Source organism: Cheilinus undulatus, linkage group 2, assembly GCF_018320785.1.
Source record: "Cheilinus undulatus linkage group 2, ASM1832078v1, whole genome shotgun sequence".
In the NCBI taxonomy this organism is placed as follows: domain Eukaryota; kingdom Metazoa; phylum Chordata; class Actinopteri; order Labriformes; family Labridae; genus Cheilinus; species Cheilinus undulatus.
In genome coordinates, this window is record NC_054866.1 from 44240794 (window position 1) to 44260261 (window position 19468).

The following is a 19468-nucleotide window of genomic DNA, read 5'->3' on the forward strand; positions in this document are numbered from 1 at the left end:
TACAGCGCTGTGAAAAAGTAATTGCCAATTTCCTGAATACTCCTTATATTATTTTTCACATATGTTACAATTAAATATTTTAGATCGTCAAACAACTTTCATATTAGACAAAGATAAAGACAACCTAAGTAAATACAAGATACAGTTTTTGAACGATGATTTCAATCATTACAAGAAAAACAGTCAGAACTTACCCGGCCCAATGTAAAAAAAATAATCAGCCCCTGAACCTTGTAACTGGTTGTGCAGCAACAACCATAAGCTATTGCCATAACTGTATAACTATCATCACTGTGGAGGAATTTTGGTCCATTCCTCTTTGCAGAATTGCCACGGCATCTCAGTCCAGACCTTGACTAGACCGCTCCAAAACCTTCATTCATTTATTTAAGCCATTCAGAGCTTGGTAGAGAGCAGAATTCCTGGTTCTATCAAGTGGTCCAGGTCCTGAAGCAGCAGAGCAGCCCCAGACCATCACACTATCACCACCATGTTTGACTGCTGGTATGACATTCTTTTTATGAAATGCCTTGTTTGTTTTACACTGGATGTAAGAGGACGCATGCCTTTCAAAAAGTTACACTTTTGCCTTGCCAGTCCACAGAATATTTTCCCAAACTCTTGGGGATCATCAAGATATTTTCTAAAAAGTGAGACCATCCTTTGCGTTCTTTTTGGTCAACAGTGGTTTGGACTTGGAACACTCCCATGGATGTCATTTATTGCCCAGTTTTTTTTTTATTGTTGAATTATGTGCACTGACTTAAACTGCGTCAAGTGAGGCCTGCAGGTCTTTAGATGTTGTTCTGGGTGACCTCTTGGATAAGTCCTTGATGCACTATTGGAGTAATTTTGGTATGCTGGCTACTTCTAGAAAGTTTCATCACAGTTCCAAGTTTTCTCCACTTGTGGATAATTGCTCTCAGTTGGTTTGCTGGAGTCCCAAAGCCTTAGGAATGTTTTTCTAACCCTTTCCAGACAGATAGATGTAGATAACTTTGTTTCTCGTCTGTTCTACAATTTATATTGATCTTGGCATGATGTATTGCTTACTGAGATCTTTTGGCCTACTTCACTTTGTCAAAGAGGTTTAATTTCAGTGTTTTCTTGATTCAGCAGGTCTGGCAGTAATCAGGCTGGGTGTGGCTTTTGAAATTGAATTCTCAGCACTGTAGTGATGACCAATTTACTATGTGTGTATAAATTAAAGTTCAAAATCAAGGACAATTACACAGTAATATTAGCTCTGGGAAGCTGCTTGTCCATTGAATGCACAAGAACCAGGCAGGACCTCTCTGAACCCTTAAAAACTGCAATTCATATTTTCAGATTTGCAGAAAGCAAGACGCACTTATGGGACAAAAGCACAGCAAGCAAATGAGCAGAGTGTAATGTTGAAATAACCTGCAATCTTGCGGTGGGAAATGAGGATCCTGAGGTACTGTGAGGCACTATGGGGGCAGAATTATGCAAAGGTGCATCATCAAGTCCCCCAGTTGGTCCTGCCCCCCCCAAAAAAAATCTAAAAGTGATGAAAAACCTTCTAATGTGGGGCTTAGTTAATCCAGTACCCTTTCCTCCAACATAAATGTAGTGTTTGGTGACCAACTTGCATTACACAAACTTTAAATACAAGATTAACATACCATGCACCCTCTAGGAATACTTCAGTAAAGTACTCTAGCTGCATAAGAAACTGCTGAGAGTGTCTGGAAGCATTTTACACCTAATGTCTTACCATTAAAGCCAGCTGATGCTCAACAACAGCACATGAGAGAAACGATGAGTTATGATACAATATTCAATTTTGAAAAATGAGATGATAACTATTAGAAAGGGTCCATTAGAGGTCTTTCAGTAATGTCACCACTGATGGTGGGTCATAAAGGCTCGTAAACCTCTGTGGCATCCAGAGTTTAAGACCATCAATAATTTACCTCTATCTTCTCTCTTCCCGCTCCCTCACTCCATCCTCCGCTGAAACTGTTAGAGTGTGGTACAGCTCATTATGACAAAGACAAGACAAATACAGCCTGCAGGAGCTAGTTTAGATGTGGTCAACTTTTAGGGTTATATACAGCGATAGCTCACACACTGAGGTTCATCACCGGCTGCTTTCTTTCCTCTGTGTTTTATCTTTTAGTCAGGAGACTCCAGACCTGGGACATGGATTCAATGGAGCCTCAGCTTTGCAGTTTCCCTCCAACCATGAACTAATCAAATGTAATCAAAGACTCAGCTCACCTTTCTTGAATGTATTCCGATAAAATGGGCGTAAAGGTCTTATTGGGTATTAAACTGCATGGACCTTTGGCATCTTCCTGGAGAGTATCCGAGGTGCCATGAATAAACCATTCAGCGGGGGTTTCATGTCCACCTGCAGTGCCCTGCCCACTGATACAACAATACTCCTGCAGGAAAGCTATAAAATAGGTTTGACCTTCAGCTGCCCTCAGAACTGCTCCTCACTGTTTCTGTTGATATCAAGAGAACTCGCTGAAATATGGCACTGAACCTGTGAAAACATCCAGGTAGTCTCAATAAAAAATATAGCTACCCTAAATGTACTTTTTGTTAACCAACCTGGAGTTATGTTACAGCTTAGAGTGTATCTTTGAGCCCTGATACTGGAGACAAAAACAGGGATTATGACTAATTAGTGATTTAACTATAGCCTCTGGGAGCAATTTTTATACATTAATTAAGTTTCAGAATAAACAAGCTTTAAATATTTAGGGCTTTCTAAATAATAGGTCCATATAGGGGTTGTCATAATACCAGGTAATGAACTGATACTGGAAAAATAAAAAGTAAAATAAAATAAACTCTTTGATATTACAAATGCAAAGTAAGTCCTGGGGATATTGTGCAATTTCCTTGATTTTAATTCCCGAAAATGGAAGGTAGACTACTGCACTCTGCCTACAATGCAAAAAACAACAACAACAACAAAAAAAAAACCATCTGTAATGTTTTGGTTCTCAAATATTGACATGTATTTGTGCAATTTAGGCAGTTTTCAGGAGTTTTATTGCAATCTTTGATTAGATAATTCCTCTTCTTAGCAGATTTGTTAGTAGCTTTTTTAATCCCTATTCACACTTGAACAAAACCCTTGAAAATGTCCAAGATAAGCCAAATACATTAACCATATGTTTTTGTGTTAAAACTGTTCAAAATCATTGTTACTCCATGAAACAGCACTAACAAACTTTGAACAACATGGAGTCCAAAATATCAAGTTCTAATTAAAAAAGTATGTCTGCTGGTTTTCCTTAGCTTGTGATTGTTCAGATATGTACAGTGCATTCATAAAGTATCAGAGCCCCTTCACTTTTTTGTTTTTCATGCAGCCTGATGCTACAGTTAAGAAAATTCAATTTTATTCTCATTAATCTACACACAGAAACCCATGATGACAAAGTGAAAATGGAATTTTTGAATTTTTTTTGCAAATTTATTGAAAGTAAAAACTGAAATATCACATTGGCGTAAGTATTCAGACCCCTTGCATCACTTGAAATTTAGCTCAGGTTCCTCCTTTTATGAGATGTTTCTATACCTTGACTGGTGTCCTCCTGTGGTGAATATCATTGATTGAACATGATTTTGGAAGGGCATGCAAAGACCTCACAGCTGACAATGTATATCAGAGCAAAAACCAAGCCATAAGGTCAAAGGAAATGCCTGCAGAGTTCAGAGACAGGATTGGGATCTGCACTGAAGGTTTTGTAGAGGAGAGTCTTTTGTTGAGCCACTCAGCTCAGATCAGTGGAGGGCTGCAGTGATGGTTGTCCTTCTGGAACTTTGTCCCATCTCCACACAGGATCTTTGGAGCTCAGTCAGAGTGACCATCAGTTTCTTGGTCACCTCTCTTACTGAGGCCAAGTGACCAGCTTTTAGAGGAGTCCTGGAGTTCCCCAGATCTTTGTGAGGCCTTTTATAGAGAGGTGTGTGCCTTACTACACCATGTCCAGTCAATTTAATTTACTCTAATCAAAGTGTAGAAACATCTCAGCAACAATCCAGAGAAATGGGAGGCACCTGAGCTAAATTTCAAGTGTTTTTTCCAAAGGGGATAAATACTTTTAGAAATATGATATTTAATTTATTTTCAATAAATGTGCAAAATTTCTAAAGTTCTGTTTTCACGTTGTCATGATGGGATGCTGAGTGTAGATTAATGACAATGAATTTTTTTTTTTTTTTACTGTAGGATCAGGCTGCAACATAAGAAAACAAAAAAAGTGAGGAGGGTCTCAATATTTTCTGAATGCAGTGTATGTCAAGTTTTACATTAACCTTTACTGACCTGTTTAAACTTTAAAAGGTTAACATTACAATGCATCGTAGTTTAAATATTTATCAGTTTGTAGTACGGCGTCATGTATTGTCGTCAGAGTAGTCGCTGTGACACTCCCGAATTGGGGTTGTTGTAGTATTTTTGTCTGAAATTGCAAATAAAACATGTTTTTCATAAAATGAGGTTGATATCTTTTTTTAGGAGCATATGTCATCTTTTTACAGTTAGATAGCTTGTTGTAAGTCTGCCTCGGATATTTCATGCTTATATAGCTAATAATCAACTCTGCTATGCAGGAAATTAATGGGAATTTTACTTTCAGAAGCACACTGTTGATCTTTATATCCATTGTTCTCTCTGCTCCTCATGTACATGTTGCAATATCAAGCAGGAAAGAAAACCATTTAAAATTGTAAATCATGTTTGGTTTGAAAAATCTAACATTTGCTTTTGGATTCCATCACCCTGTCCTGTCAATAATATTAGATATTTAATGCCTTGCAGTGATCGCACAAATTCCTTTCCCCTGCCAATGACCTATGCGTCATTGCCAAGGTTTGTGAAATTAATCAGTATCTTTTTAAACAGATGTAATTTCCTCTTACTCTGAGCTCTAGTCTATACTGCTGTTTACTCAAAAGGCTGTCTTTTTCTGTTCAGTCTAGTTAGCAATGAAACAGAATGATGAATGAAAAGAGTTTAGTGAGTAACATCCCTGAACCTGTCATGAAGGCCATCCTGCATCATGATGCTGTATTGGTATATGAAGGCAACATTTCAGTTTGTGCAAATTTTCTCTTTTCTCTTTTACTCTTAGCAACCTCTGGTTAAAATATGACTGAAGATGAACTTCAGTGCTTATTGATGCTATTTATCATTAAAATAATGAAGGTATTTCAACAAAATTTCCAAAATTATCTTGATTTTTTTTGACAGCTTAAACAGACACCATTAAAAGAACTGTCTTTTTCCTTATATATGTTGCATGGTGCATGGTGAAGACTTCAAAAAGCCTCATTATTTGAGCTGAATCAATGATGATGTGGACACACAGCCACAAAGAGAAACAAAGCATCAGTGTGCTGCATATTAAAACGGATGATGTTTGTTTATTGGATGCTTTAGAGTGAAAAAGTTTGATATTGCAGCTTTGACATCCCCTGCAGAGAACTCATCTGTTGTATTTAGGCTGCAAAAACAGACTTGTTCACAACAGCATTAAAAAGCAAAAACATGTACAGTTCACATGAATGGAGATAAAAAGCAGAAGCATGAGGAGCGATGCTTTCTCACAGTGAAGTTTGACAGGACCATGCCTGGATGAATCATGAAGACAGTAATGGGTTACTGCTGAGGATTTCCCATCCCATTCCAGGCCTGCTATTTTCCATATTTATTAGGCCTATATTTCTAATCTCTTTCCATTTCACAGACACACTTCTGACGGTAACGGACCAAACTCCTGTCCCCAGGGACACAGCAGAACAGGAAGTGCAACTTTAATCAGCATGGAGGAATTTGAGAGGACAGTGACCCATGTCAAAGAGCTGAGACTGTCCCACAGCTCTCATTCAAATTAAATTATTAAAAATAGCCTGTTTTCATCAACGTCTCAGAGGTGATGTTAAAGCCTGGAGGTGAAAACATCTCCCATGAATGGACGTGAGTTTATTAATTCCAGTTCTGCATTAATGCTCTCCATATGCCAGCATGTGGCCTCATGATTCGGTGTTATTAGGAAAACAGGCATTCATATGACAGGCACAGCTTTAGCTCTGTCTGCTACCAGTGAAGGCAGTAACAGGAATAACATCAACCACAGAGCAGCTCTGGGCTAACCTTGCAAAGCAGATGGATATGTCCATTTTCTTGTTTCTCACTGGCCAATACATCTTGCAAAGCTCCCATCTGAACCGTTTGGGCCCAGTTAGAAAGCGACAGGACCAATCAGCGACGAGGGGCAGTACTTTCAGGTGCAGCAGAGTCGTGACATAAACAAGCAGCAGCAAGAGCTGGTGCAGTTATGGAGGAAGACATTAGCGTGGATGCTGCTAAAGCGCCAGTTTTATCAGAACTTGACAACATTTCTTCATTAAAAGAAGAACAAAGAACAGCAAATCAGGAAATGAAACAGAAACAAACAACTACAGGCCAATAAGTATCCTACCAGCTGTCTCTAAAATAAAAAATAAATGGGTTGCAACACAAATAATTGAACATCTAAACAGCGGTCACACCCCTTTGCACCCCATGCAGTTTGATTTTCGCACCCACCATTCCACTGAAACCACTCTCACTATGTTCCTTGAAAAAACCAAACATTTCCTAGATAAAAAAGACTGTGTTGGTGCTGTATTTTTGGATCTGAAAAGGGCATTTGACACCATTGACCACCCAGTCTTGCTCTCTAAACTTACCCACTTCAATTTCTCTGCTGAAGCTTTAAGCTGGATCAAATCATACTTAACAAACAGGAAACAGTGTGTTGTGGTCAACGGTGTCAAATCTCCTTACCTTGACTGTCCATGGGGGGTCCCACAAGGCTCCATTCTCAGACCGATCCTATTCTCCCTGTACATCAATGATTTTCCCAGTGCCTGTCAAGATGTTAATTTTCAGATGTATGCAGATGATGCCGTAATTTTTACACCAGCTAAAAATGTCAAAGAAGCCAGTCAAATTCTCACCTTAGCAATGAGCCACATTTAGGACTGGCTTAACAAATCATGTCTTCTTTTAAATACTAAGAAAACAGTCTGCATGATGTTCTCTAAACAGCCAAAAGAGATGTCTCACTCGAATGTATTTCTAGGAGGGGAAGAATTACGACTAGTGCATGAGTTTCAGTACCTGGGGGTTACTCTGGACTCTTCTCTTTCCTTTAGAAGCCACATTAAGAAAGTGTCAAACAAGGTTAAATTTAACCTAAATGACTTCAGACAAATTCGAACATCTCTTTCAGAAGGTGCTGCTCTTTTATTTTTACATTCAATGATACTCTCACATATTGATTACTGCATAACTAGCTGGTCACTTACAGGAGCATCATCTCTTAAACCTGTTGAATCCCTGTATAAAAGAGCATTAAAATACTGGACAGGAAACCGCTCTCATACCACCACTGTAATATCCTTCAAAAGTACAAGCTCTTGAGCTTTGAAAATTTTCAAAAATTTAAAACTGCCTGCCTGATATATAAAGTTTTACATGGGCTCGCTAGAGCAACTGTTAGAGGGGACTGCGAGATACCTCTTAGGCACTCCACCTTTGGGCAAAATGTCATATCTTTCAGAGGAAGCACGCTGTGGAACACTCCACCACTCTCTGTCAGGGAATGCTCCAGCTTTGCAAGTTTCAAGGGCAATCTGAAAGTATGGCTCAGGACAAACCAGAATTGTGACCATGTTTAACCATCTCAATATTTCTATGCATACATACTTACATACAGCTATGTATGCACATTTTGTGCAATAATACATACATAGATGCACTTATGTATATTTTCTTCTTGGTGCAATAATATATGCATAAACACATCTGTTAATCCTAACTATGTGCAATAGGGGTATGTGCAATAATATCAGCACTTTATCTAACTAGGCCTAGGGCGATGTGCAATTTCTTCTTTAAGCACACTCATGACCATGTGCAATATATCAGCACACTTGCACTTTAGCACTACAGCACTTTATCATATGCCCTATGCACTTTAACTGGAATGGTCAATTTATCTCTGGTCTGTCCTAAGCAAAGTATTGTTTTATTTGGGTCTCTGTATGTTATTGTATCATCTATGTTGTCTTGTTTTGGTGTTGTCTGACTCTTATGTAGATTTTTAATGTACTTTTTTTTTGGTATATACCATCACCCTGCCAGGGACTACAGATGGAAATTAGCCTATGGCTACAATCTGGCACATTTACATGTCTATGTCCATTAATGTGCATTGTCCCATGTCACAAATAAATAAATAAATAAAGTAGTTTTCTTTTCAAAAACGACAAAAGTCGAGTACTTACATGTCTGTAGCCGCCATGTTTTGAGTTATTCCTCAGTAGCTGTGCACACGCAGCTTGCTAGCGGCTACGTCACGCGCTTTGTTGCTCTGATTGGCCCGTAGAGATGTGACAGAACATTCACCCAATCATACTCAGAGGATGTTTCAAAGCCGCTGCCTTTTCTCAAACATTTCCTATTGAAGCTTTCCTAGATGGATGTGTGAAACAAATCCATCTGGCGTGTCAGCTTAGGTCTGGGCTATATGGACCATAAAACATACCACCATCTTGTTAGCTAAATGATATCCCACAATATACCGTATATCTCAGTATATGTCCAGTAAACTGGAATGTCCAGTTACTGGTTAATCAGTATTCATGGTCTGCAAGATTTATTTTCCAGCAAGACATACAGCGAAAGCTACACAGAAATGGTTTAAAGACAACATGGTGAGTGTTAGGGAGTGACTGAGTCAAAGCCCACACCTCAGTCCAGTAGAGAATCTGGGGCTGGACATGAAAACGGCCCTATCCCAGTGCAACCTGACGGAGCTTGAGTAGTTTTGCAAAGAAGAATGGAGTAAAATTGTAGTGTTCAGATGTGCAAGCCTGATTGAGACCAATTCAGACAGACTCTGTGCTGTCATTGCAGCCAAAGGTTTATCTGTTCTTAAATTTACATTTTACAAAGTGCCCCAACTTTATGGAATTTGAGTTGTAGCTCCATATGATATTGTATATCCTATATCTCATTTGAAAATTATATCATTATATAACATTATAAACTTGCAGCAGTTCCAGTCCTATTAGAAAAGTGAAGCCCTCTGAGTGAGGAAGCCTTTCCCATGAATGGACTAGACTTTATTAATTCCACTTCTGCACTAATACTCTCCATATGCCAGCATGTGGCCTCATGATGAGATATTATTACACTAAAGACATTAATATTACCAAAACAGCTTTGACTCTGTGTCTGCATGCAGTGAAGACACAAAGGCAAACAACAGGAGTCACAACAAGCTAGGTGTAATGAATTTAGTGCGTTTGTTGCATTTGAAGCTTTCAGCAGCAGTGAACGCTTCCCAATGGGAGACTACGGGGTTGGTGAGACATCAAAGAGGGGCTGGACCATCCACGCTCACTCACGGTGGACTACAACGAGCTGTAATGAAGGCATCCTCTAATTACAAGTCGCCTGTGGCTTTCAGGTAGTTTACAGTTATTTCACGTTGTTTGTGGAGCCGTAGGAGAGAAAAGAAGCAGGGAGGGTTACTTACTCCTGAGCGCTGTGATGAGCATGTTCCCGTCTTTGATGAGCTCTTTGATGAATTTATTAGTCCGCTCCAGCTCGATTTCGTGACATTTGAGTCTCTCTCTGAAGTCCGGACTGTCCAGGAAAGAGTCGCTGAACTCCAAAGTGGGGAGTCCCATTGTACCTCAACGACGAAGACGACTTTTTTTTAACTCAGCATACACACGAAAATGCTTTTCATCCCGTTGGTCCGATGTAATACAACCGCCTCCAAGTTTCCCCAAAAACTTTTCCTGCTCCGCTTGCTTCCTCACTTCCGCTTTGATTTTCTTCACTTTTTTCAGGCACCATCATAAAAATAGTGGTCGCGAGACTCCTGCTGGCAACTTTTGGAGAGTTTAAAGTGCTGCCTGTCATCCACGACTGGGGGTTTCTCTGTCCTATGCTATTAGACTAGCTTTTGTGTATCTCGTTGAAAAATAAAATGCAGTAGGCTAAAAGAGCGATTAAAAAGCAAAAGTAAGATTACACTGGGATGTTACAAACATATTTTCACGATTACTTACATTAGTTATGCATTATAATGGTTCAGAAATGAAATTACAGCAGGGCTGTGCAGGAATATTTTTTAGTCCTTGAGCAGCCCCCCCAACACACCTGACACCATCCCCTTCAAAACTCATGTTCTATATCAATAAATTAATAAGCAAATGTATTAATAGATATTTCTAACTGATCGTTTTACCACAATTCCATAGTATTAACATTATTCTTATTTTATTTTTGTTGTTATTATATCATCTTTAATATATGCCCTAATGTACCATTCAGCACACTTTGGTTGAGTCACTACAATATCAAAATAAGATAAGATAAGACTTTATTGATCCCCAGATGGAAAATTCTGGCATTGCAGCAACACAAAAAAGAGAAAGAAGCTGTTAAAAATTTAATACACTGTTTGCGGGGAATAAACATCACCACCCCTCCAACTCGCCTGTGGGAAATTCTCAGGAGTCAACCTTTATCAGATGTGATACAGTAAATATGTGTGATATTTAATAAAACTGAATAGCCATTCTGCTAAATATGGTTAATGAGAAAGAAAAAACAGATGCCCATGGTCCCATTTGAGGGAGAAATAAAAAAAAAAAGAATGAATGAAAATAAAATATAAAATATTTTAAGAATACAGCCAAAAAGCAAAATCCTGGTCCATACTGTTGAATGTTCACGTATACTACATTAAGTATATGTTATGAATAGGCTGGTAGTTTCCCCTGTAGTCCAGACTTGGGCTAAATGGACAGAGTACGTGAAACCTTTAAGGCCAGACTTTGCCTGATTTGATAGAGTAAATGTTTGAGAATACAATATTTAACTCTGATTTCTTACTAATCCTTTCTTCTATCCCTCCAAGTTAACACTTCTAATGCTTCATCTTGTTTGAACAGAAAAATACACTTGTTGAAGATTCTTTTGTACAGTTCTTATTTAATTTCTTTCTGCTTAAATGTTCTCACATGTGCACAGTGTTAAGTGAGCAGCCTTGCAGTGAAACTCTCTCTATGATAGATGCTGAACGAAATGAGATTACCTTCTCTAAAACCTTAATTTTGTGTAATTATTTTTTTGTATGGGTCACATTTTGAAATCACACTATTTTGCGTTTAAAACTGTTTTTGTTTCATCGAGAGGGACCCAACTGCAGTCAAGATGGCCGACATGGGCGTCGCGATACATCCAATCCATGCTGGAAGTCCCAGGTGGAAGTTTCTTCTTTTTGTTAGACTCAGCTGCCGGCACCTAAGCGTAACCCTTGGTACTGGATCTCAAATATATCACCTTCCCCGCTGCCTTACCCTGAACCTAACCACATGGGTTTAAATGCCTAAGTCTAACCTTAGATGTACAGACTTCCGGTTGAGACTTCCAGTAAGGATTGGATGTATGTCGGCCATCTTGCCTGCATCAAGGTACTCTTGGTTTCATTTGGGGTTTCTGTACTGGCTTTGATCAAGGGTGATTGGCTTCCTGTTTGGATATACACCTGCTTTTACTATAAGGAAAGTAAACTTCAGGTAGATCAAAGATAACGGCATAACTTTACCATGGAAAAGGAACTTGTTATGGATTGACAAGGATAGAACACAAGGTGCAGATGTTGTTTTAAAACATCTGCCACTATTAACTCTTTTCACCCCTTTTTATGCCCATTTTAGCCCATTTTAACCGCATTTCATTATCTTAATGTCCATCATTTCCACTTTAAATTCATTTTTGCCACTTGTAACCCCTACTTTTGTATGTTATCCCATTTTTACCCCTTTTGACCGTTATAATTTTGTTTTAAGAAAAGGGGATTACATTTTACAGAGGTATACTATGACACAAATGAATAGCAAAATTATTGCTTTAATAAAAGTGATTATTATTCAGCTAAAACAAAAGGTTATCTCAGCTTATTTTTACAATGGACTATGACTTTGCTGACCTCCACAAGCCCCAGAAAGCTTTCCCCTTTATCCCCCCTTATGGGCAACCTTGCATTAGAGTACTGTTATCCTACATTATAGTGTGTTATTTGTCAAGAAAATACTCTTAATACGGTTGCTAGATAAGTTGGCCATATGTTTTCTCCCCTAAACAGGAGTATGTGTAAATATGGTTCCTCTGGTTTTCAAGCTACAGTTTCTATGATTGCTGGAAGTTGTACACAAACAAAATCATAATTTAGCATTACTACTCACATTTATAATGCGTGAGTTTCATCAACTTATGGTAAATTAGGATTTTAGGGTCATTTATTTGGGACCAAAAGAGATGTAAAACGGCATTTTCTGAGTTCTGGAGGAAACAGGAAGTTTGAACCGCTCAGGGCCGTCGCTGATTGGTCATATGGTGTGATATCACGTTCCATAACGCTGACTGATCACTGATTGGCTGAAAGAAACCATTCTGGTTCTACAGTATTACAAAGCGTTGGGAGGAGGCCACAAAGGAAATCAACTGATTTGACCATATACGAATCCTTGTCCTATAAAAGGGTTAAGAAGCAGAGGTGGACTTATTTTTCATCACTGTGGCTGCAGGATACACTGCAGTGACTTAACCAGAGTGTGCTGAAAGGGACAAAAACACATGAGATCACTGGGATTTTTAATTAAATAAATGCACTAATCATAGACTTTAATCACACCATGGATAATGCATTAATGCTGACAGCCCTAAATATTAATGTATACTTAGAAAGAAGGAAAGCAAGATTGCTGTTTGCCAGTTTTGCTTTGTTAATAGCACCCTGAGTCTGTATTTGATGGAGCTTTATCAACTAATTTAGACCTTCAAAAACAAACTAATCCAGGTACAACTTTATGACAAATTCTTGTTGTATCACAGCCAAACTCTGCCATGGAAACAAAGCAACTGAATCCCATAACAAGCTTTTGCACAAATGTAACTCTCTCAATCATTACTCAGTGCTCCACACTATATTACACTTTTTTCCCATTTTAATTCCTTATCTTATTATTACACCCTCCGAGCTGTGACTCAGCCACATCTTAGGTTTTTGGCTCAACTATGCCAGCGGGTTCACTTTTAAAGTCATGAACTGTGTAGTGTGCAGAAATTATGGGTGACAATGCATCATAGTGGAATTAGTGAGGGTTTGAGGAGAGGGATCTGAATTAATACCTTGGTAAATGGAAGTAATTAAACAAGAGCATAATTGGAGATGGGGGAATTTGTCACTTTCTCTTCAAGCAGCGGGAAAAGATGATGATAATGATGTCACACTTAAATGAGTATTTTGGTAGGCATGAAGCCGAGGCTCTGTCACCAGTGGCACTAAGTCTTTTGGATGACTTTTTCTGCTTATGGTGCTCTGCAGTGTCGGGGGGGCTGGAAAGAGGCTTTATCTTAGTGCAGCATGTTAAAACAATCTCCACGGAGAGGAAAATGTTGCAGCACTGGCTAGAAAGAAAACAGAGTCAAATGAGAAAACATTAATTATTTAATGCTCTGCTATCAAGAGCAGACGTGTGCTCTGTGGGAGGGGAGAGGCGTTCGTTCAGTGTCATTAGGAAGGTTACCTTGTACCTGTCTTCCTTGATAACTAACTAGCAGCCTCTCTTAATAAGATACATGCTTTGACTCTAAGAAGCAGGGAAATAAATCATCAGAGACAGATAACCTTCCTAGGTGGCTTCTAGTGGCTGTAGCCTAGTTGTTTGTGTGTATAGATGTCATAATCCAGCCACTGGTCCTGTGGTCAAACTGTCCCTTCTAATATGAAATTGCCATATATATTCTGTAAAAAATCAATGTGCTGTATTCATGACCTAACCCTGTGACTCACCCTGCCATTGGAAAGTTATACCAGTATAGGCCATCCCATCAAGTACAACTATAGCACAAGCAGTGATGATTTTTAAGTGACATGTAGGGCCCAGACAAATACTAATATGAGATAGGCTAAGTCCCCATTTTGCTAAGAGAAATCAGAAAAACTCTTCAAAATTTGTTTTAAGAGGACAGTTTACTGCAATATCACAGCTATGACAGGGGTCTGGCTCCAGGCCACATATTTCAGACGAACCCTCTTGCAGACCACTACTGTGAGACCCTGTATCTGTCAGAGCAGAGGGGACATAAAATTCAACTGTATTCATAAACAAAGTCTGGCAGTTATATTCATGAAATAACCACATTGCAAACATTACAGACAAAACATTTAGCTTTGTTAGCTTTAGATGGAGCTAACTTGGCAGTATAGTAAATGTATCTACTAAACCGATGTAAGCTTTAAGTCAATGTGGCTATAATAGCTTTAGCTAAAGCAAACAAAATCAAAGCAAGATGCGTAAATACTTCTAATATAAGTATAGCTTAATCAAACAAAGCATCACCAAATGTAGCTTACATCTTTACTTTAGCTATATTGGATACATAACTAGGCTACCTACATAGTTATAGCTAATGTAGCTTTGTTAGCTTTAGATGGAGTTAACGTAGCAATATAGTTAATGTATCTACAAGACAGACATAGGCTCGGAGTCAACATAACTTTAATATCTTTAGCTAAAGCTAACCAAGCTAAAGCAAGTTTGCGTAACTACTTCTAAAATGAGTCTAGCTTTAGCAAACATAGCATAGCCAAACATAACTAAGGTCTTTGTTTGATTTAGCCATGCTAGTGATGTCACTAGGTTACCTACATAGTTTACATAGCTAACATAGCTTCGTTAGCTTTAAATGGAGTTACCATAGCAATATAGTTAATGTATCTACTAGACAGACATAAGCTGGAAGTCAACATACCTTTAATATCTTTAGTTAAAGCTAACCAAGCTAAAGCAAGTTTGCATACTTCTAAAATGAGTCTAGCTTTAGCAAACATAGCATAGCCAAACATAGCTAAGGTCTTTGTTTGCCTAAGCTACATCAGCGATGTAAGTAAGTTACCTACATAGCTTACATAGTTAATGTAGCTTCATTAGATTCGGATGGAGTGAACATAGCTAGTTTAGTAGCTCAGTCTGGAGGGACTTGGGCTGGGAATTGGAGGATCGCCGGTTCAAGACCTGGTCAGACCATATCTGGACTTTGGTCTGGTAGCTGGAGAGGTGCCAGGCCACTTCCTGAGCTCTGCCGAAGTGCCCTTGAGTGAGGCACTGAACCCCCAACAGCTCACGGCAGCGCTTCAACGAGAGCAGCGAGGCCATCACTCTGACATCTCTCCATTAGTGCACGGCCATGGGGATCCTGTTTGTGCATGAGTATTTGCATGTAATTCAGCCTATGTGTGTGTAGCATGTATAACAATAGAGTGTAAACTGTGAATTTCCCCTTGTGGGACTAATAAAGGAATATCTTCTTCTTCTTCTATCTGCTAGACAGACGTGATCTGTGTGCTAAAGTAGCTATAATCGCTTTAGCTAAAGCTAATGAAGCTAAAGCAAGTTTGCCTAGCTACTTCTAAAATTAGTCTAGCTTTAGCAAACATAGTGTAACCAGTTATAGTCAATTATGTCTTTGTTTTCTTTTGTTATGTTAGTGTTGTAACTAGATTGCCTACATAATAATGATAGTAATACATTTTATTTAAGGGTGCCTTTCATGACACTCTAGGTCACCTTACAAAAAAGTACAAAAAAGTGCATAGTTTATGTAGCTTTGGTAGCTTTAGATGAAGCCATCATAGCTACATATGTAAAGTATCTACTAGATAGACGTAGGCTGGAAGTCAACGTAGCCATATAAGCTTTAGCTAAATCTAACAAAGCTAAAGTGAGTTTGTGTAACCACTTTTAAAATGAGTCTTGCCCAGCAAACATAGCATAACCAAATGAAGCTAATGTCTTTATTTGCTTAAGCTACATTATTTATGTAACTAGGTGACCTGCAGAGATTATGTAGCTAAGGTAGCTTTGTTGGCTTTAGATTTAACTAGGTAGCTACATTAACCTATGTAATTTATGCCACTAACATGTTTCAGGTTTAGCGACGTTAGCTATTTTATTTACATAGCTTTAGCTACACTGGCTGCATTAGAGTGTTTTCAAGGAGGACAAGTTTATTCCTGTAAGCAGACTGTTTACTTGGCTTCATTAAGCATTTTTTAACAGGTTTTCCCAGGTCTGTTTTTTTTTTTTTTACCTTTAACTGTTGTGGCCTAACCTTGACCTCAACCCTTACCCCAACCCTAACTGGAAGTTTAATCCAATTTTGTTTAGATAATTTTAGCTTGTATTTCTGTTCTGACAAATGTGAATCTCAGTAGTGGTCTGCAAGGGGGAGTGTCAGAGATCTGCAGTCTGCAGATACACACTGACTATTTCTTGATAGCCTAGGGTTAATGCAGTGTAGCACTGGCACTACTAACCTGTCATTTATCTCCCTGAGAGCTCCTGGCGCTCCATGTCTTGATGTTCCCCTTGATGGCCTGCTAAAGTGTACCCACCTGATTCTGACCACTACAACCAGTCTAACATTTATCATCATTGTTATTATTATACATTTTAAAGTGATTTTAAAAACTGCTCAACTTGAATTGCTATAATTACATCCATTTGTTTCTTAACGGCCATAACTGCTGCTAATGCTAGTATTAAAATGATCAATGTGCTTGGTTGCTCCTGCTAATACCAAATATGCAAATTCTATTATCTATTATCGTGAGCTAACACACTCTTCCTCAGAGAGTCTAAAGGAGTGCATGCTGGCTCAAAACATCACTTGTTGCAAATAAATTCTTGACATTGGAGCTTCTTGTAGTGTGGACCTCTCTTTTTGCTTTGTTTTTTTGGATCCAGCACCTGTTTTAAGACGTGTGTGTCGTTGTTTTCTTTTTTTATTTTCTTTTTACTAGTGTGGATTTATGGCTTGGATATGCTTGTTTTGTTTCTTGTTTGTATCTCCCTATATCACTTATCAACCCCATGACAGCTTTGGCAGATGGATGTCCAACATGAGTCTGTTTTTGCTGAGGTTCCTGCCTGTTTAAAGGGAAGTTTTACCGCTCCACTGTAACTTTATTGAATGCTGCTGAGTGGGCTCATGGTGGTTTCACGTTGGGTCCTCATAAATAACATAAAAGAGTACAGGCTAGACTTGCTCTCTTTGTAGAATGTCTTGCACTTACTTTGGTTATGAATTGGCGCTATACAAATATTGATTAACTCATTGATCATTTAATCCTTGTGCCCTATTTTCTGCTGTTTTCTCTCACCACTCTATTTCTCATGTGCAGCTGTCAGTTTGTGATAACCCTCAGCAGGCTTTTATTTGATTCACTCAAATGCCATTCTAGCAAAAGGACCTTCAGTTATAATGAGGAGTAATGCTCATAACCTTATCAGCTGCATTTTTGGAAAAGTTACTACAGGGTCTCACTTCTTACCCTCTGCCTGCTACTATTTTTGGAACAACAAAAGATACTTTTTTTTTCCTGCAGGGACATAAATTCTTTGACGTGCCACCTCTTCTCATGTTGTAATTTGTGTTAGGGCAAATGTAGTAAGAGCGGGTAAGCAGTGAGGATAAAAGAGAGAGAGAGCAGCAAAGCGACGCTGAGTGAGCAGAGGAAAGATAAATGGGCAGGAAGGTTGACAATCTAGCAGTAGATATACATTTTACACTACTTTCCAGGCTAAGTCAAAATGACTCACTCGCAGTGGGTGGCATCCTAGGTGACCATGTATCGCCTTTGCCTCGGGGCCCCTGGGGCATAAGGCCCCAGGCTATTACCTACCTTTGCATAAAGTTGAAACGACCTATGATCAGAGTTGTAGCTGTAATATGTCACTGAAGCTTTAAAAAGCATGTCCTATCTCACCTAAAGTAGACATCATGAACCGTCATAACAAGAGGAATTTATCCTGTATGTCCTTTTACTGACTGAAAGTCATACAACTTCAAAATGTAGATGTAAACTTGGAACATACCGAGACATATAAGACATGGCTGTTAATCCACAGTTATTATGACCTAAAATATGAGTTTCAGAATCCGTAGATCAGAAGAACACAAGATACTTTGCTGCAGTCTTTAAAAGGTCATACTTGCTCCACTGTCTGCACTCCCTGATGAAATAAGACTCCAGATATAAATCCTGTTGGTTATTGCTTCACCTCTGCTTTTAGTAGCTGTCTGTAGACATATTGTTAGTATTGAGGCTCATTTTTGCTCTGTTGTTGATAGATATAAGGACACAAACTGAAATGAACTCTGTACTCTAGTTCATTTCCTCCTAGACTGAACTTAGAAATCATTACGCTGACACTTTAGCTTCATTAGCTTAAGCTAATGCTTACATAGCTTTGATAGCTACGTAGTTAACCCTTCAAGTCTCACCTGGACTTAAATAACTTGTGCAACATCAACCCTGTGGTGCGCAGTCAAGATCTAAACATCCTTTTTTTTTTTTTTTTTTTTTTTTTGGACGACCTGGGCCTTCAGAATATGTGTGCTGCAGCAATGCCACTTACATTTTCAAAAAGTTATGGGACTATAGAAAAGAAAAAACATAAATTAAAACTCAAAGATTTTTCAGGCCGACTCCTGCATGACTTGAGCAGTACAGAGTTGAACAGTTTGACAAAGAATGACATGAAAATGAAACAGCCGGCCATTGGTTGTCGCAGCCCGATACAAAGCATTGTGGGACACAAACTGGAATTAAGCATTAGCTGCTAGCAGCAGAAACATTCGAAAACTGATTAGAAATAGATCAAAAAACACTAAATATCAGATTAATGGGTATGGATTTTATCTTTAAATACCTGAAAAGTCACCCAAGTTCCAGTCTTGCTAGAACAGCTTCCATGAGGCCTTCAAAGGCATGGATAGCGCCACTGGAATGGCAAAACGACTAGCTTCAAGAGGATAAACAAAGTTAGAGGCTTAGATTCATAGTTCAAAAGCTATTCATCTTTTTATCACCTGTGTCAGCTCTTGTCGTATACACAACAATGTCAGCGAAGCTAGGTTAAGCAACCCTTTGCATCACTACTTCTACAACGGATCTAGCTTTTGGAAACAGCAAAACCTAATGTGGCTAACGTAACTTTGTTTACTTTAGCTTTAGCTGCCTCAGTTATGCAGCTATGTCATCTCCATAGCTTGCATAGCTTTATTAGCATTAGCCTGAGCTACACACCTATGTTAACTTTGGTTACCCTAGTTATGCAGCTACCTCACCTACATAGCTTAAGTAGCTTCGTTAGCTTTAGCCTTAGCTCATTAGCTACATACCAATGCTATCTATGTAGCTTACATAGCTATATTTGCTTTAGCTTTAGCTACCTTAGCTTTACAGCTCCCTCACCTATGTATCTTGAGTTGCTTGTTAACTTTACCATAGCTAATTGGCTACTTACCTACATTTTCTGTGTAGCTCAAATAGCTTCATTT

The 19468-nt window shown here is 38.7% G+C and overlaps 1 protein-coding gene across 4 annotated transcripts in view; it reads right to left on the reverse strand.

Moving 5' to 3' along the window:
- Positions 1–9855, reverse strand: part of LOC121519818 (rho GTPase-activating protein 42) — a 154282-nt gene extending 144427 nt beyond the window's left edge. For all 4 annotated transcript variants that reach the window (XM_041802841.1, XM_041802824.1, XM_041802833.1 and 1 more), the window contains exon 1: positions 9579–9855. In XM_041802841.1, coding sequence (XP_041658775.1) covers positions 9579–9732 — 154 coding nt within the window. In that variant the 5' untranslated portion in view covers positions 9733–9855. The remainder of the gene's footprint in view (positions 1–9578) is intronic.
- Positions 9856–19468: the final 9613 nt, after the last annotated feature.